Genomic DNA, 21,066 nt, shown 5'->3' with positions numbered 1-21,066 from the left:
AATATTTGGCCTTGTACACACCATGGCATACATCAAGCTGCCAACTGCTGAAAAGCATTGAATCTTAGGCAATTATCAAGCTGCCAACTGTGGGAAAAAAGATAATTGGTGTGGGTCTCAATGGTTGCTGCTTGAGGAAATCTGGAGGTGTATGGCAAGTTTTGGGCTCTGGCCGTGTGGATTGGAGGTTTCATAATCGAGGTGCAGTCTTGTATTGATGGATGTTCCCACTGTGGCATCTGCAGCAATGAGTATTATTCTAGATGCTCAAAATGAAATGTCCTTGCTGGAATTGTGGTCAGAACTGAAATCCATTTATTATCTATCTCTATAATAAGCTCTTAGAGAAGTTTTATATATGAAAATTTCCTTATTATAAACTATTTCATTTGGTGCAAATATTTCTCGTTAAAGAATGCCAAAACAGTTTATAAATGTCAATGACAAAAATCACTGCAATACAATTCCAGCGAAACAAGCGGCATAATCTTTGCAAATCAGAATGCACACAAAATGTTTGTTAAAATGCTTCCTTGTTTAACATTGTAAAAGGGTTCAAAATTTTGGTAAAGGAGTTGAACCGGGTTATTACAATCAGGAAAATTCAACATCTACATAAGGCTTAGAAAGGATAGGTTCGCTCAAGAAACAGATAGAGTTCCTTCAAATCAATCAAGGTTTCTAGACAGAGTGGCTGAAGTACTTCAAGAAAAAACTGAGCTCAACTGAATGTTATTCCACCTTCCAATTTTGTATCAATTATCCTTCAAGCATGAAATGCATTATGTTGGGGAGTCCTGATTCACTAATATTGAGCAATTTGTACACAATGCTTATATTACATATTTCATATGTTTGACAGATCAATCTAACACAATTCCCTTGCTTCGCTCAGCTAATGTACTAAAACTCTTTATCTACAAAAAAGAAATGTTTCAAACACATACCTCCTCTGGTGGAAGATGGAATAATTGTCGATACTCTTCACTTCTAGATGAAGGCTGTTAAGAAGCAAAAGTTTCAATTACATTACAAAGTACACATATATAACAGAAACAGAAACAAAATAAAAATTAGCTGAACATACATTGAATAAATTCGTTCTCCAAAAGTATTCAAACACATCTATGACGCAGACTATCCTTCAATAGCAGTTTTGCAATGCATAGAATACTAATTTAAATTAATTCATTTGAGCATGGGGCGGGACAGATTACCTTGAAGTCACTAGAACAAGTGGATAAGAATTTCAAAAATTTTAAGCTGGCATCAAACCTGAATCGTCAATTGGTTTGTCCCTCTCTATTTCATGTCACACTGCTCAAAAGGATGAAGATAACAAACAGCCTGCTCTCTTACCAGCTGGAAATGGCCAGGATATGATAAATATGGCACCTTCCTTCACTCAGCTCCCTTTGAACACAAACAAAATCTAACGGCAAAAAGTTTTTGAGTTTGGATAGCACACAACAGAAATTGTAGCTAAGGCATAAGCAGTGAGTATGATTAGATGTATCCTTTCTAGTGATTATGATATTTACAAAAGTTCACAACATAGAGATATGCTTTAAGAAAACTCTGATTTAAAAAATCAAACGTCAATTCAGATTGTATTAACTTTTTGACTCCCAAGGGGTATTTCCTTGAGTATTTATTTTCTGTCTGGGAACTAGAAAATCATTCTGTTGCCCAATTATAAATAATATCAGGAGCTGTTGGTGATATCTAACTTCGTAAAAAATCTATTTCCAATACTATTTAATATTCTGGTTCATATCAGCCATTTGTAACTGATACAGAAAGGATTTATAATGTTCATGATCAGTGTACACAGAAATTGTAACTTTCAGAGAACAGAATACAAAATTCCTACATAAGAATATGTAAGAGTTGTTCAGAACTAGAAAGAAACTTAAGACACTAACCTTAATGATCAAGTATGAAACTAACAAGGAATTGAGAGCTGGGAAAATGTGGTCTTCAAATTTATAGGTGAGCCTTGTAACTACAAAGCTAAGTTACCAGAGTCTCTCCTGGACCTAGGAATTCCTGGTTCAATTCTCTCAAAAGTCTGCTGCAGAGACCAAATTTTGCTGGGAATTCTCTGAGAGGAACCCTAGTAGAATTCAGATGACTTTTGGGCGACTTTGTTTCTAGCAGAGGAACCTGGACAGAATTTAGGAGAATTGGTCGAAATACACCCTTTTGTTTACCTTTTCAAAAAGTTTTTTTTGCCAAATTAGACTCAAATTACTAATCATATTTAATTTGAATTCAATGCTACTTGAGAAGAGGAATCAAGATGTATATAAGTGTCACGTATCTATTATTTTGAATGTATGTAATACCATTACTCGTGCATATAGCCTAACATGTCTAGAAAATAATGGATTGAACAAAATCAAAAGAGATCTTTGCCATGGATAATTCTAGATCCAAAGCCTGCTTTCTTGGTTTAATCCAATCTGATCCAAAGCTGCTTTCTTTGAATCATCCAATATGATAGTTAATGTGTGAAGCTTACAATGTGGCAAAAATTACAACCTCGACCTTAAATGGGCCTATACCATTGCTCTTTGTGCTTCTGATTTGAAATAGCAGAATGATGATGATTTACTTGATGGTTTTTTTATGATATTTGATCAATGATGACGGATTATTAATGTTGACATTATTGTTATTGAACTGAAACATTGATATAGTGGTGTATTTTGCTATGTTACTTTAATATTAGCATAGTGGTGTATGAACTTATTTGTTGTTGCACATATATATATATATATAGTATGGACAAACCCAAAACAAATCCGAACCCAACCCCAAAAAAATTTGAACGAATTTATTTATATATATATATATATATATATAGTATGGACAAACCCAAAACAAATCCGAACCCAACCCCAAAAAAATTTGAACAAATTTCGAACCCGAATCAGTAACCGAATCTGAACTGGCAACTTAGCTACAAAGCGATATTCCCACATGGGGCAAACTCCAAGAGGATAATATCCAACCCTCTAGATTTTTACACGATGTTTAATTAAAGTTGAATCAATTTGCTTTCTTATACTTTTAAAGTTATAAATCCAACTTTTTGTAATTATACCAATTAAGAAGATCAATTATCAAGATGCAAAAATGACTTAGACCAACTGTAATTAAAAACAACACTAGGAGGACAAATTTTGAAATAGTGAACAGACATATATACATCAAAAAAAAGAAAACGAAAAAAATTACATTAATATTAATGATTAACCAATTTAGGTTCCAAATTACCAATATCAACAATGGGCTGAAGGAATTAGATGATCAATTTAGTTGACCTAAAGGTCCAATATAATGCCCAATGCCTTAACAGAGCCTCCCTCAAGGAAAAGAGCCAATAACCACTAATCCAAGTAGTATAGAGAAGGGACAGTGAGCCATGAAAGTCTTTATACAAGTAATGATATCTCCCTGGTATCTCATTGTATGTACAGCATTTGAAAATAACGTGCTCCTCTACATAGCAGAGCAAAGTAGACAATGAGTCCCATATGTTCTAAGAAACCATTGACACCAGTTTGCTTTTCCTTTTTATCTGAGAATTTCCAAGATAACACTGCAAGATTTGTCAAAAACAAGAAACCAATTTAGCTGGGTGTGTTGATAATGGTAGGAGAATGTTTCAAATCTGATTTGTGTATGAAAACCTTCGTTATGAAGTATGTACATGTGAGTCTATTGAACGTTTACCTATGTTCCGTGGCATTTCAAGAAAGGCATTGGAGGGATGGCAGGGAACACATTTTGGGGATGGCAATTCAGTTGTCATTATTCGGAGATGCCAGGGGCACAGCAACATACATAAATACAGAAATGTGTGTGTATTTATATATATCTATAAAATGCATGCACACACACACACACACACACACACACACAGACATACACACACACACACACATTTGAATATAAACATATATGGGTGTGTATACAAATACATCTATACACATTCACAAGATTTGAGTTCAAGTTAGTCTCCAAGACACTATCACATCAGTGCAGCAACATGGACAAAAACTAAACAAGTGCAATAGATTTTTTGTGTCATTCTTGCCTAAGATTGTCCATGCGAGTTAATGTTTGTTGATCACTGCATGTCGGACAGCATGTGTCTCTGCAGTGCTTTATTTTTCTACTGTTAGACAAGTTGTTTTGGTGATTTCTGTTGATATGCTTGATGTTCAAGGTGGTATTTCTAGCTAGTATTATAATAGGTTTATCATGATCAAGGACATTATAGTTATACAATGGTGTTGCCAATCAATTTTGCCTTTTAAGTAACCCTTGAGGTCCATGTTATTCAACTGATAGGTAATCATTTGAACGAAACCAGTCTGTTTTAAAGATTAAGCAGAAATAAATGGATTTTGCTTGTGTAAGATTTGTAATAGTGATTGGCTTAGGTGTTATCAGCTAGCTCGGTCCATAAGTTGTCGTCATATGATTGACTAACTCATCCTTATTTTCAATAGACTTGGACCTAGCAGCAGTTATCAACATGTTTATATTTTGCTCTATTGGTTCTTTGTTTGAAATCCCAATGGGCTAAGGGGCAGAAATCAAGTTACTAGTGTCAAATGTAGTAGGAGGAAATGGGGATACATGACTAACCTTACTTAGATATAGGGTAGTGTGGACTGCCTTTATACAGATGTCCTGCTGAAGATTAAGCTAAAATAAAACCCAAACAGTCAATTAGATCTACATGGTAATATGAACATTGCTGATTAATACCAAATTATTTCTTGTAGGACTGTTGGTCAGAGTTTCGATACTAGTTAGAACCTTCTTTAATCTTTCAAGACTAGAAAGACTCAATATCAAATATACATGATACAATTTTCCTGCAGCTAGAGTTGACAAGTTACTCATCTCTTTGTTTGTCCTATACCTTCTGGCATTACTGAATTTCAGCTTGTGGAATCAATCATGATGCATGTGTGAAACCTATATTGTATTATGTATATATGTTCAAAAATCTATTTTTGTATGAATTGTGTTTAGATCATGATATTTATTCATGGGCTAGTTGTTTAGGAAATTAGATGGAATGGTGAGGTTTATGGGGACCTCATCCAATCCATTCAAATTCCTCAAACGACTACTCAGAAATAGAGTAATCACATTGGTTATAATCTTCTTTCCACCTATTCTCAAAAATAATCAAAATGAATGACAAGGCTTATGGAAACAATGTATGATCCTTCCACCTTTTAAAGGTTGTGACCCTAGCGCATGCAGCATGGAGAACAGTATGAAAATATGCCAGAATCATACAGCATTTCTAAATAGAGATGTGGAGGTCCTACCATGTTGTATTTACTTACTTATTGTGCTTCAATTTTAAAACCATGCAATTATTTCTTGTCTTGTGAGTACTCACAAATTGAAACTACTCTGTAATAAGCATCCCCAAAAAAATGAAATTTTCAAATAAAGAAAAGCTACAATTCAATGCCCTCAGCACTCACCAATGAAGTTGGGTAACCCATTCAGACCCATGGCTGCATGTAGTGTCCTCGTGTTCATTTCTAAAGCCTACATGCACATTATCCTATTAATTTTTGATCTATCCTACAACCTGTTGGCTAAACAATTTGCACGTCACTGACTACAACTTACAAAATTGTGACTTTAGGCAATATTTCATGAGATTTCTCTCTCCTCTCAGCAATGGGGGAGGCTCCCTTCTTACCATAGGTGGCTTCAATAGGAACTTAATTGAAATTACAAAAAGGATGGTTCTCTTGATCAATTCCTCTTTTTTCAGGAATGATTTGCATACAACTTCCAACTTAACAAAAAGTGCCTTATTGCTACAACAGTACTAGTAACCCTGGAATTAACATAAGCACAGCACCAGGGACAGCAGTTTACTTTTTATATTTTGTGAAACAAAAAAAGGAACCCAAAGTCTCCTACATTTGTCTCGGATGAAGACTCAAGCAGAATAACCATACGGCACAAAGTTTGTTACTAAATAATCTCAAATTCAATAAAAACACTTAAACTCCAAAGTCTTCAACTCTAAGTCATTACAGCCACTACTATCTATTACAATACGTCCTCATGCAGCACAAAGTCTTCAAAAATTCAAATTGGTTCTGAATGCAATAAGCAGCTCAAAGTCTGCACGATTAAATTCAAATCCCTCTTGATCAAAGCTCCAAAACTCACAATCAATATCCAGAAAATGTTGTCACAGAACACTTTGAATCAACACAAAGTTTGAAGGCAAGTTGCCTCTTTTATTGATAGCAATTTAGATTTACATCCAAGCACAAAGTCTTAGAGTGCACATATAAACTAACAGAATTTTCTTGCCTTGCCAAGAGATGATTATTTACAATGAGGTCTCTCCTTTATATAGGAAAAAGAAAGGCGGAGGAAAAAGGGGAAATCCTCAACCACCTTGACTTATTCTCTAACAATCTTCTAACCAACTAATTTTACATATTCAAAGTTGCATGCCTAATACGATTGCAACTTGATTTTTACATGTTGCAACTTTGCACGTGATACTATCACATGCAATTACATCATGTTTTTCTATCACATGTAATATGTCAATTACAAATTACAAATACATAATGAAAATATTTGTGTCTTACAAGACACAAATTCTATTACATCAAGTTTTATTGGTCTCCATGCTGCCACAAGACACTCGATCTTTTACGATTGTTGTGTTTGGGTTTTGTAGAGGCATCTCGAACTGGAATATGAATTTGCATCCTTGATTCTTCTGTTGAGTATTCATTGACCTCTTGAAAACACACTATGCTTGTAATAATTCTTTCACCTCCTTGTCGGCTCCATCATGTGATCATGCTTGTTTCATGTCCTTTGCATGCATAAAACCTACTCTTTAAATGGGGAAAAAACTTAGAAGTGGGGTTGTTTTGGGAGAATTACATATGGAGTACGTCTGGAATCTTTTGGGACAATGAATGGGTAAATGCGTTTAAGCTCAAAATATGTGCCTGTATGGTGGGAAAACCCAAAATCAAGTTTTTGGTAGTCAAAAGCATGTGTGAGCCAGAAGCTTTAAGTTATGCAAATGAAGGACAAATGTGTAGCGATTGGGTAATATATGAGAGGCATAGTGCATTTTTAGAAATGTTGTTCAAGATATTTCATCCAGGAAGCATGTGGAAAATAGTTTGAACCATAGGGTAGCCATATGGAGGTTATGAAATGCATGATGGTGGGATTTATATTTGCATTCATGTGAGGAGAAAAGAAGAACTTGTCTTTCCTTGGAACAGGAGTTTACCCCAACCGCATATGCAAGTAAATGAAACCTTGCATATGCAACTTAGAGAAGTAGACGGAAGAATAGGAGTAGCAAACTATATACAAAACCAATGTCAATCTAAAAGTACAAATGAAAAGATTTGCAACAGCACTTCAACAAAAACAAATATATACACTTCGCCTTAAGAAAAACTTACCAAGAACAAAGGAATAAGTCTTTTCCAAATCTTTGAAATTTTTGAAAACATTTAACAAATCCAAGAGATTTCAGATTTAGATTTGTTAAAGAAAGTAACACTTATATAGATTTCAAAATTCAATCCTCATGAATGGTCAAGGTTCAAATTTAGACAAGTGTTGATGGTTTGAAAGATAAAATGCACAAAATAATGGAAAAACCTTTGATGAAATCAGAGCAATATGCAAATGCATTTTAAAATGGCATCTAGGGGATCATTTTTAGCTTGAAAATGATGAAGAACAAGCTGGCAATAAAAGTACATACCCTAAACTCCTCCTTGGAAGGATTCAAATGCATAAAATGCTTACAAATGAACCGTTTTTGGCAGAAAACGTGCCCTAGACGGGTTGTTTTTGACCAAAAGTATGTGCTTAATAAAGTGCTTTCATTCCCAAAAATGCCACCTCATAAAATGCCCAAAAACGCCTTCAATTTGAGTTCAAATTTTAGTGAAAAAATGTGCCAAAGGGTTCCCAATACTTGGACACACATTTAGATAGCATTTGCATATGAAAATGATGCACAATGACTCTAAATCCATGCTGAAAATGAAAAACGTGGTTTCTTTAGCAAAATGCATGCAATAATCAATATGCTTCCCTTCAATAAATCACCACTAAGGCTTTTATAGAGGAAACGCATTTTTTAAAAGCAGACGCGTGTATTAAAAACGTGCAATGTGACATCAAATCGCCACCAAGCATTAGTTGGAGCAAATGCAATTCATAACACATTTTTAAGAGGCATTAGCATATGGACATAACATGCTTTCACTTATAAAATTGCCACCGAGGAGACTTTGGTAGAAACTTAGTGAAAAATGCTCTTTTGGAAGTCACTTACATGTTTGGAAATACATGTAATGGCTTAGAAAATCGCCACCATGCCTTAAATGCACTTTTATGACTAAAAAACATGTTTTTTAAAATACATGCAATTAGACCAAAACAAAGATGGAAAATAAAATCCACTTTAAATATTAAATATAATTTTATTTCATGCTAATACCAATAAAAAGCCCACTTTTATGAGGTTTTCAAATTGAGATTTGCAATTGTCCTAAAAAACCCCACTTCTTCCTTTATAACTTGACTTGAGTTAGACAACTCCAATTTTGACTTGAGTTAGCTCGAAACGAGCGAAATTCCAAGGGCTATTCACCAAAGGCAAAACAAGACTAAAAACTAGTTAGAACACAAAGAAAAACAAAGAAAGAAAGTGAAAGTTTACCAAAATTTGAGAATTTTAGTTAGAGAAGAAAAACTCTTACTAGCAAACAATTTGGGATTCAACTCGATGGAAACCTTCAAAAGAACACATACATAAAGGCTTTATATCGTACAATTCAAGGATAACAAATTGTCTCTATGATAATTTTGTTACAAGCTAGGGTTGTTGTTGCACCAAAAGATCAACCTGTAAATGCTCGATACAACCACCAAACTTATAGAACACAGGAGACGGTTAAGCCATGTCACGAATCTTGAAGGGGAACATTGGCGGTTAGTCCAACAATCCCCCCCTAAGCGTTACCCAAGGAGATTCAAACCTGTGACCAAACTCTGATACCGCTTGTTATAAGCTAAGGCTGTTGTTGCACCAAAAGATCAACCAGTTAATGCTCGACAGATCCACTAGACTTATAGAACACAAGAGGCGGTTAAGCCATGTCACGAATCTCAAAGGGGAACGTTGGCAGTTAGTCCAACAACTTTATCGATGCATTAAAACTAAGAGGATGCACCTACAAATGCATAAGAAAATTGCATAGGTTTGCAATAATTTTGTGAAGCCAAAATTGAGGACAAAACAACCAAGAGAGACTAATAATAATTCATAAAATTAACCTATCATGAATACAAATATTGAGATTAATACTGAAAATGTACACTATGTTCCTTTAGCTCTCTCATCTTGATAATGGATCACAGAGTGTGATCCAAAACGTTGATGCAAAAAAATTGGAACACAATCTGCCCAAAAAATACAGCAAAGAATTTTAATGGCTTGTGGAAACCTAATATCAACAATGTACACTATTTCCAGTGATATAACAAAAATTCATGATCCACATTCAAAAGTATAATCATAGAATACTTATCTCTTTGTAGTTTAATCTTCCTCGAGAAGGATCTCAGCACGCACACAAATATGGAACAATACACAATAATCTCTTTTAATAATATCGAAAAATAAACGCAGATCAGCATTCATCTAATGATCAAAAACACAAACTGCTATCTAGAAACAATTAATCACATATGTATTTGCCAATGAAGAAAATTATTGTTGTCTCTACATATAGACTGTGAATATAGATGAATCCCAATAATGAGAACTTCTACACAATATTACTAATGCTATAAAAATACCTCACACATGCACAAAACTTCAGTGCACATAACAAATACACATATGGAACACACAAAAGAGATTTTGTCTTTCAAATATTCCCTCTACAACCAACACAATGCTCATGGCATCAACAGAGATATATTTTACTACCAAAAATCTGATACCACCACCAAACATAGATTATGCATGATAATACACAAACTGCTATTAATGCTCAGGAACTACATAACATCATTAATCCAGACAACAAAATAATGCTTAAGGCGAAGAGTCTTGATACTAGCTCAATCGGCAGCCATTACAAAGAGACGTGAATGTTGAGATGGAAGCGACCATACCATAAGCATTGTCGACAACAATAAAAAACCGATGAAATGTAAAAAATGAGCAGCTATAGGTGATGTGAAAATCATAAAGTCACAATGAAGCCAGAACATGAAGACAAAAGGAGAGAAGAAAGAGCAAGGAACCAAGTAAGTAAATATGAAGAACAGTGAACTAATGTAGCTCAATTACAGAAGAGACAAAAGAGGATAAAATTGAAAGGCTTCTCATCAGAAATATCACACTACAACTTCAAAACACAAAGGATTATAATAGCAATAGACCGCATCTGAAAATTGCCTTAATGTATCCAACAACACTAACAATACTAGATGAAGATCTGTATTGCAGCTACTTAATTCAACACATAAGGATTGCCTACAAAATACTTATAAAATCTGCAACAGATACACGAACTAGTGAACAAGAGAAACTCTCTTATTTGTTGTAATCTAACCTGCTCTGATACCATGTTAAAGTTATGCTCAGAAATAAAGATGAACAGCAATAAACAAAATGAAGAACAGTAAGACACATAAAGATGCAATAATTTGTCCTAGGAAAACCCTCCAACTTGAGGGGAAAACCCAGCCACACCAAAAAAATATCTCTTGAAATTAAATATTAAAGGTCCGAGTACCATACTTTCAACTAAACACACACTCATCACACAAAGTAATCATATATATCTTAATTTGAGAGACTCTTCATAACTGAAAGTATCATCATCTTTCAAATGTGACTCTCTTCATATTCCCAAGTGCATGTCACGTGTCTCTTCATATAATAACAGGTCAGATATTTAGGGTGAGACAGCACACCTTGAATGCCATGTCGTACTCACTTGGTAGAAGAAAGATACAAACGAACATGACAGAAATATCACCATAAATCTCTTCTGCTGACACAATACAGTGGCATTATCTCAATTTCAAGAAATCATATGGCAATATCAAAGGTAAATATCTTTATCACAGCTATAGTCTTCAACACCTATCCTCGCCGTTTATAGTTTTCCTACATGTATGCCAACAATTTTTGTTGCGAAGGTTAGACTGAAATATTTATATTCCGATAGTGCTTCAAAAGACTCGCACTTTAACTAAAGATTGAACAGTTATTTTTCTTTCAAGGCAGAAAATGAGTACTTTGGTTTTGTCAATGTTTACCTACAAGCCTGAATCTTTGCAAAATAGTACTAAAGCCTGTAATGTCCCCATTTTTTTAGCAACTCAGTGGAGTTCTTAGCCTTTACGTTCTCCAAAGGCCAAGTGGAGAAATAAGAAATTGATTAAATTAATTTATTAAAAAGTTATTAAATAAATTAAAATTAAAAGGTGACTTCATATTTAATTAGTTTAATTAATTATTGTATTGCAAGAAGAAGCTTCTAGACAGTGCATTAATTTTCTAGGAGCACAATTAATTATTGTATTGCAAGGGAGGAGTTTCTAGAGAGTGCATTAATTATTGGAAGGGGGAAGCTTCTAGTAAATGCAATTAATTAATATTTTATTTCCTTCTAGAAGGGTGAAGGAAAAGTATAAATAGAGGTGGGAGCTTCATTGTTTAGCATCGGATTATTGTGAATTGCATTTGATAAAAGATTGGAGGTGTGAGTTATAAATTTGTTCTTGGCATTAGAGGACATCTATCCTCTCTTGTGACATTCGAGACGTCATTCCCTTGGGATTTGGCCTTTGGAATTCATTGCTATGTATTTGATTTTATTAGTTTGAGGACTAATATTATTTCAGCAGCGGTTCAATCTTCAGTTTGCATAAATTCCTTCTCGTTCATGTTATGTGGTTTTAAATCTATGCAAAGACATTAAAATCTCTTTTAACAGTTGGTTCAGTTCTTGGGCATTTCCAGGGTGCCCATTACAGTGGTATCAGAGCTATAGGTCTTGCCATCCCATGGAGGTCTTATAGGGAATTTGGAACAGCCGGATAAAGAGAAAAATGTTTGACAAAATGCTCAGACAATTATTGGGTACATTGGAGGCGGGGCAGCATTTGCAACAGGAGCAAAATAGGCGAATGGATATGATGTTGCAGCTTATGGCTAGACAGATAGGCATCAATATTGACGATTTGTATGTTGCTCCAGTGCAGGAGGTAGTTGATTCCTCAGGTAGGATCGAGACGCGTATAGAGCCACCCAACGGAGTCAATAAATGTGGGTTTACGCTCTAGTATTCTTGATTTGCAATCTGGTGTTGAGTCATGTGTGCAGAGTTAGGAGTCCACATATGAGGCTTTGTCAGGGGATGGCGATGCAGCAATAGTGGGATAAGGAGAATGCGAGGATACTATCATATCAACAACCACTTCTATGTTAGTTGAACCATCCAACGAGGAGTTTAGTAGTATGCATGCAGTTGTTGATGTGTGTTCTAATGATGGCGCACATGTTGATGATTATGCATTTTCATCAACTACAGATTGGGTTCAGTTTTTTGTTGCGGCAATTAGTGTTGTTCCTATGTCCATATCTTTTGATGTGGCTACACCTATTGTTGAAACAGTTGGCATGAGTGCATATGGTTCGCCTATAGCTACATCTTTTTCAATGCATGTTGGTGATGATCAGGATTCCAGTCCAATATATATTATGGGGGTGGATATAGGGAAGAAGAGGTTTCATAGATCTTCTATGGAGTTGCCTTCTAGTGACATTTTGACTTCTACATTGTTAGAGTAAATAATTAATTTACTAATTATTTATTCTATTACTTAAGCTTACTTAGGTAAATGCATTTATTTAATATTTTATATTTAATGCATGTAGTGGTTAGTTGTTGACAACACAGGAGTTTGTTCCCTTCTAGCATGTTCCATCTTTTGTGGATGTGTGCTGAGTTGTCAAGCTTATCTTCTACCACCTTCCAACTTGTTCTACAAGCTTCCTTGAGGTCTTTATAAGCGACCTCTCTCTCATTGTATTTTCATATCATAAAGCATTGTGCATATTGTAAATACATTTTCTTCTTGTGTTTGCACATATTGTCTCTCATGTCCGTTTAGGGTTTTTCCCTTGCTCCATGCTCTTCCTCTCCTTGGCTTCTCTTTGACAGGTTCTCGCATGTAAGTGATCTTGGGCGTCTTCGGAGTTGGCTTTCATCAACTCCAACATGGTATCAGAGCCTTCCTGCTGCTGCTTGGTTCAAGAATTTTGAAGCCGAGATTTGAAGTCACAAACCCTAGTTTGTTTGTGCATTTTTTCTTCAAATCAGGGGATCAGCGAATTTTCGGAGCACATTGGGGCCAAACGAACATCACCATTGGATCCAGAAAGCCGTTTGCAGTTAGGTTTCATATAAAACTTTTCGATTTTGGAGACAGAGCTCCAGGAGGCAAAAATTTTTAACCCTACAGGCTGCCGTATGGACTGTACGGTCATTTTCGGCGATTTTTTAAAAATATATATATAATTTATGTGCACCGCGCCGCCGGGCGACCACCTGCGCACCGCTCACCGACCACCGTAGCCGACTGAGCAGCCGTTGGGCAACCCCGGCCCGGCTGCCGCCAGCGGCCCACCCTGCCGCCACCTCCTCCCCGGCGGCAACGCCCTTTTTCGCCGCCCGGCCGGTGGTTCCGCCGTCAGTCTCTGCCTCCTACACTATCTCCAATCAACGTGCTCTGTCAGCGTTTTTTGCTGCGTCACCGGCTACAGCAATGCACAGTCAACAGGTCCGCCACGTCTACTTATTTGCCCAATCAGCAGCCAATTGCTGCGTGACACGTGGCAGGGCTGCCACGTGGCGACGTCAGCATGACGTCACTGCATCAACCAACCTTGCACATCTCCAAGGTCACTTTTGGACCTACTGTTGATTTTTTTGCCATAACTTGAGCATACGGAGGTATTTTTCCGATTCGAAAGAAGTGTCGAAAAGCTGGTTCCGAGACGGAGACATTGGTGCAGGTATTTTTAGGTTTTGATGCTTTTTCATTGCCCGTTTTTTCAGTTAAAATCTGTAGTTATGTTTTTTACTCCGGCAACCATATATTTTGCGTCCCATGCCTGTTTTTTGAAAACTTTATATTTTTGGAAAGCTGGTTTTGTCACCTTTTCAAAAATGTAGTTCTTTTTCTTGAATTTTTGGCCCATGCTCTTTCTATCATAGTTTTGGCATTTTTGCTATATGATGGATATTTTGAGTGTTTTAGGCCCGAGGATCGTTTTCTTGGCATGGTTTCCTTTGTTTTAGGTTGTACTTTCTTTTTTTGCAACTTGTTTTCAGTTTTGATCATTGTAGCTATCATTTTGAAGCACTTTTTTGTATCGCACTAAGATAAAGTGCCACTTTTGCATTCCGGAGTCATGAACGTTGTTTTGAGTCAGTTGTACATGCACTATTTTCATAAAGCACCATGGGGGGGATAGTTGTTTGCTGTTTTAGGCATTCTCCCTTTGTCAAGTGAGTGTCCCTTCCACGACATTAGCCCCATGCAGAGTCAGTTTGACCATGTCTTTATAGGTGTTTTGTACCTCTTTTCCTCTCTCGTCGTTCCTAGTTCGTCTGCAAGAGACTTTGGCCCACCTTCTCAGTTGTCTGTCATCACACCCTGTCTGCATTAAGGGGGGGTTATGCTGTTGTTCTAATGCATCCGTGGTTCGATGGTTTGTTAGTGTGAACTATGTATTCAGTGGTTGATCCTATATACAAGGCGATTGCAGTGGCTGGCTACCTATGCATTTCGGTGAGATGGATCATCTACCATATAGACATGCTCGGTTCGTGCCTTCTTCTTCCATGGAGGTTCTTCAGATCAGCAGTTTGACAGATTTGCGGCTTCTTCATGCTTCAGTGATGCTTCTTCATGATAATTCCTTGTTCCTATTTTAGGGGACATTTCCCTAGTTGGAGGCTTCTTCAATTCTTCACTAGGTTACCTCTTTTTGGGGGAGGGTTTTTCCCATGTGGTTTTCTCTCTTTCCCCGTTTACAGAGGTTGCATCTTTTGTTGCATTGTTCATGGGTACCTAACATGGCCTCGTTGCCGGGACCCATTCTGCATTGATCTTAGTTTTGTGAGCTTAAGGCATTTCCCTAAGTTGCACTTAAGAGGGGGTGTTAGAGTAAATAATTAATTTACTAATTACTTATTCTATTGCTTAAGCTTACTTAGGTAAATGCATTTATTTAATATTTTGTATTTAATGCATGTAGTGGTTAGTTGTTGACAACACGAGAGTTTGTTCCCTTCTAGCATGTTCCACCTTTTGTGGATGTGTGCTGAGTTGTCAAGCTTATCTTCTACCACCTTCTAGCTTGTTCTACAAGCTTCCTTGAGGTCTTTATAAGCGACCTCTCTCACATTGTATTTTCATATCATAAGGCATTGTGCATATTGTAAATACATTTTCTTCTTGTGTTTGCACATATTGTCTCTCATATCCATTTAGGGTTTTTCTCTTGCTCCATGCTCTTCCTCTCCTTGGCTTCTCTTTGACAGGTTCTCGTATGCAGGTGATCTTGGGCGTCTTCGGAGTTGGCTTTCATCAACTCCAACATACATCATCAGCACAAGTTTTGAGCGCTAGGTTGCAGGACATGTGGCTGGTCCTGATGATGCTAGTTTGCAGTTGGTTTAATGTCCACAGGGATGTCACATACTACTTCAATCGGGATCCAAGTGGAGGTTGGAGTTCACTGTGTTGCTGGATTGCTTGAGGACAAGCAATTTCAAGGAGGGCGGACTGTAATGTCTCCATCTTTTTAGCAACTCAGTGGAGTTCTTAGCCTTTACATTCTCCAAAGGCTAAGTGGAGAAATAAGAAATTGAGTAAATTAATTTCTTATAAAGTCATTAAATAAATTTAAATTAAAAGGTGACTTTATATTTAATTAATTTAAATAATTATTGTATTGCAAGGAGAAGCTTCTATACAGTGCATTAATTTTCTAAGAGCACAATTAATTATTGTGTTGCAAGGGAGGGGTTTCTAGAGAGTGCATTAATTATTGGAAGGGGGAAGCTTCTAGTAAATGCAATTAATTAATATTTTATTTCCTTCTAGAAGGGTGAAGGAAAAGTATAAATAGAGGTGGGAGCTTCATTGTTTAGCATTTGATTATGGTGAATTGCATTTGATAAGAGCTTGGAGGTGTGAGTTATAGAATTGTTCTTGGCATTAGAGGACGTCTATCCTCTCTTATGACATTCTAGACGTCATTCCGTTGGGGTTTGGCCTTTGGAATTCATTGCTATGTATTTGATTTTATTAGTTTGAGAACTAATATTATTTCAGCAGCTGTTCAATCTTCGGTTTGCACAAATTCCTTCTCGTTCATGTTATGTGATTTTAAATCTATGCAAAGACATTAAAATCTCTTTCAGCAGTTGGTTCAGTTCTTGGGCATTTCCAGGGTGCCCATTACAAAGCCTTTAAGCAAAATCTCAAGTTTTTTGTTGCCTTTGCAATTTAAGGATACCGTTTGCATACAAGAAGAGATTCAACAAACAGCTAGCCAAGAGGGATTCTCGACCACTCTCATTGTCTATCCAGTCTTCCAACATGTCAATTCATAACTCAAATAATGTGGACTACCAAAGGCAGCCATGTTTGACATTTGTGCAACTCTAAAGGCGCTCACTTTGACCTTGACTTGTTCACAGAGTCTATGAACTGTTGCCTCAAAGTAAACCTGGAACTGTAATGTGTTCCCTGGTTTGTGCAATACTTTTTCTTGAAATAAATGAAACAACAATAGGCTTCTTTTTATTCCAAAAATTTAAAAACAAGTGCCCAACCATGAGACAGTAGCTTATTGTTGACTGTTTTGTTCTAAAACCTTCTTGATCCTTAGCTCCCTTTCCTTCTTCCTTGGCCTAACTGCCAATCCAATGCTCCACCATCTTCATGAGGAGTTTTTAAAAGAGAGGAAACATGAGGATAGTTTACAAGTTTGAAGAATTGTTAAGTCCTTGTTTTTAAACAAAGAAATGACTAGACTAGTCATCCACTTTGCTAGAAATCAATTTTGACTGACCCCATCGAATATGTATTTGATGTATAATAGTAGGTTTTATGCTCCTTGTGGAAGATGTAAAGCAAAACAAACAAATAAAAAGTTCTCTTATCTCCATATTTAAAGCCCATAGACCAAACTGGTATGGTGACTACGTTGAGACCATAATAATCATCTATTTTTACAACTGCGTCCTTCGGCCAAGGAGTAAAGCTGCTCGATTTTACAATCAATTTTGTAGATTCTATTATTTTGTACAACTAGAAATCGACTCCTTAGTGAGCTATACTTTGGAACGTTCCCTATTCTAACCAAAAAACAATATGAAGTCATCTTTTAAATTTCAGCTTACCATCATAGTGAATCAAATGGTATGAACTGATATGGTAAAGCATTTGTACTTTCACAGTGGAGATTTGTGTTCAATACAAGTCGTGTCACATGTTAGTATGTAAAAAGGTTAACTGTTTAAATAGGGTAAAGTACCATATCCAAGTGTGGGTATGCTGAGCTCCAACAAACGAAAATCAATGCATGTCTTGGGTCTAAATGTTGAGCACTTGAATAACTATTAGATCTAATTGTCATTCCAGTATGTACAAACAGATGAGTAGTTTACGTTGGGAAACTACCACATCGAATAGAGGGTGTGGGAACTCTCCACAAAAGAAATTACAGCACTTTACCATTATAGTAGGCATGCTAATTTCATGTTCTTCTACAGTCTACATCTGAAGTACAATTCTATGCAATTGTGTACAGTATAATACAAGGGAAAATCTGCACTGCAATCCTTTATAATTACGAAGCTTTTAAATGAGACCGAAAATAAATTCGAAAAGTAAAGCAAAATAATTCCATTTTTGTAATTAGAAAAGGTAAAAGAAGGAATTCAAATTCCCCTGAAAACAATCGATTGCCTTGGCAGTTTGCATTAACTGTAAATAAATATGAAAAAAATTCAAAAAAAAATAAAAATTAAGGGTAAAAGAAGGAATTTCAATTCACCTGAGGATAATCGATTGCCTTAGGAGTTTGCGGTAATTGTAATGGCAGGGAGAGCTCGCCCCCCTCCAAAATTTCGCTCACAGGATCTTCATTCTCTCTAGTCACCACTTCCATGGAAGGAAGTTCTTCAGCTGGAGAGGAATTTGGGTTGTTGTTGAGAGGGGATTTGGGGTTGGCCAGTGAATCAATGGTCTCCATATTGCCTGCACCCTTTATATGCTATGGCACCTCAGCAATTCTATATGGGTTTGCCGTTTTTTTGTCAGAAAATCTTTCGGGCCATAATTTGGCAATGATTGTGATCTTTCGATCATTTAAATTGTTTTGCCGTTGCTCAGGGTGTCAACATTAGTGAAGCTTACTTTAGTTTATAATGCTTTCCATTTCGAGTTCGAGCCACAGTAGCATCTGATCTTGTTTCTTTTCAAATCTAGAAATGGAATTTAAGCGATTCTAACCTACCATTCTGTATGTAGATGTTTCGTCTCTTTTTTCTCAATCTATTAGAGGCGGCACATCAATCAATCGGATATCCTCAATTAGGCGTAGTAATGGGTAACGGTTACTTTGTTAATTATAGAAAAAAAAAATCTACAATTCTTTATAATCAATCTCTAAAACTCTACACAAAATTTTTATTAGTGAACAATTTAAAATAGTTATAATTAAAATGTATGTGAAGATAAATTTAATGTTTTTGATATAAAAGCAGCCAAAACTAGGGGTTGGCCCATTACAATAGTGGAAAATCCAACCAGCAACCAACAGACAACCACACACATCACCCTTAAAGATTTACATCAAAAACATAAGTAACAAAATAACGGTAATTGAAAGTACTAGGGATCCTCCTTAAAACCAGCAGAGTTTAACAATTTAACAAAAAGCATAGCCATACCTAAGTTCGACATAAAAAATGAAACCATCACCAAAGGATAGAGAGTGAAAATTAGCAGAGTACCAAAACACAATAGAAACCAAGAGGCCACTAATTGGCATCTATTTTCTTTCCTTTCCCAGCCAGGAGCACCTTGGCCCAGTCTTCAACAAGGAAGCCATAGAGAAGCTTTGAGTCCTCATTCCCCAGGCTCTCCTCCTCTAACGCATTAGCCAACAGTTGGAGAGTGGTGGCAGTCGCATGAGTAACATGAGTCACCTTAAATAAATTTAATGTTAATTCCACAATAAGGTTGGAATATTAATTTAAATTCCTTTCATATTGAATAATATTGTTTCAATTTATATGAATTATTTGTAATCATTTATTGAGACTTCTTCCTTCGTCTTATTTAAGATTTATATACTTTTTTTGTGCTCGTACATATATATTTATCAATAGAAAATGAAAGGTATATTTGTAGATTTGATAATTTATAATGGATTCACATAGATTTGAAGGTAAGATCTTGACATCTATTAATGAAACTTGAAGCATTATGCATCCTTTAGTTGACAGATCAGATTTATTATTCATGTACAATGTTTTTTTTGTGTAAAATGAGAGTTTTTCCTAGCTAGTTCAATATTTGTGTCCTATTCACACATGTTACATAAGTTTATTTAAGGTGCATATGGAACAATTATCACTTCATGCCTCAAATTATAAAATAAAAACATTTAATAAAAAATATATGTTATCCTAAGCCTCACTTGATTTATAGTCAATGGGTTTTCTTTGTAATCTCAATTCAATCTATTATAACCTATAATTTGCACATTTTAATAGAATAGCATTAATCTCTCATAATTGATTTATCTTGTCTTTTTATTATATAAGTTCTTTGATCTTGAGTGTGTACTATAGAGATGAAGAAATGGGAAATCAATGTGAACATGAACGAGAAACCACAAACCTTAGAAATACACCATGCTTCTTACTCTCAAAAAAACTAACGGAATATATAAATCCTATGTAATGAAATCAAATGAAGTAAACAATGACACCTTTCAAACAAGCATTAATGTTACCCCCATTACTCTTTTCGTCTTCTCATGTAAGTAGCATGATACTCTCGTAATCGTAGCACTATTGTCCCAAATGGTCACATGAAAGCTTGAAGTTTGTAGTTAGAAATGATCAATTATTAGAGGTTGTTTTTAATAGATTTGATAATATTAATCAATGGTGACCATCTAATTAGACAAACTAAATATGAATGGGTGAGAATTCATTAGAATAATCAATTAAGCCAATTATGAAGTTAATTGATTACACGATAAAGGTAGACATAATTGATTGGTCAATTAAGCTTAAAGTAAGTGGGACTTAACAAGCGGAATCGAAGACTGAATTATCATTTTAAATTTTTAAAATGATTTAACTATCTACATGAGAGGACAAAATTAATAAAATAGAAATTTTAAATTTTTAAGGCATTATTTTTAAAATAATGAATGACTAAATAAATTAAATAGTTTACTAGTTTATTAAATAGTATTTAGCTAATGTAGCCTATTAATCGCCTTTGAGGGTTAATCCTCTTACAGTGTCAGTGAAAAGATGCAGCGAAAACCACTAGATCCAAGGTAGATTAAAATCATTTTTGATGGTGCACCAAAAGGAAATCTAGGGTCTTTGGGAGTTGGTACAGTTGTTATAAGTGAGGATGGCAATTTCTTGGCGATGGTTACAAAAAGAGTGGCAGATGGAACTAACAAACATGTTGAATGCCTAGCAGCAATTGAAGCTTCTTTGCTCGTTCAAAAGCTTGGGGCCATAAGGTTCATTTGGAAGGGAATTCACAATTGGTAGTGAATGGTATTGCTAAAGGAGAGATGGAAGACTTGGTATCTAAACAAACATATTAGGCAGATTCAGTGCTTTTAGGAAAACATAAATGAATTTA

At 35.7% G+C, this 21,066-nt stretch overlaps 1 protein-coding gene across 2 annotated transcripts in view; it reads right to left on the bottom strand.

Annotated features, from left to right (window-relative positions):
- The window catches only part of VAD1 (GRAM domain family protein), a 98,618-nt gene extending 79,851 nt beyond the window's left edge, over positions 1-18,767 (bottom strand). For both annotated transcript variants that reach the window (XM_089786636.1, XM_089786638.1), the window contains exons 1-2: positions 18,221-18,767; positions 948-1,001 (exon numbers count right to left, since the gene is read on the bottom strand). In XM_089786636.1, the coding sequence (XP_089642762.1) occupies positions 948-1,001; positions 18,221-18,418 (252 nt within the window). In that variant the 5' untranslated portion in view covers positions 18,419-18,767. The remainder of the gene's footprint in view (positions 1-947; positions 1,002-18,220) is intronic.
- Between the last annotated feature and the right edge of the window lie 2,299 nt (positions 18,768-21,066).

Source organism: Cupressus sempervirens, chromosome 6 (genome assembly GCF_028749045.1).
Source record: "Cupressus sempervirens isolate cs-2001-9-10 chromosome 6, ASM2874904v1, whole genome shotgun sequence".
NCBI lineage: Eukaryota > Viridiplantae > Streptophyta > Pinopsida > Cupressales > Cupressaceae > Cupressus > Cupressus sempervirens.
The sequence above is the reverse complement of the archived record's forward strand: the minus strand, read 5'-3'. Positions and strand labels throughout refer to the sequence as shown.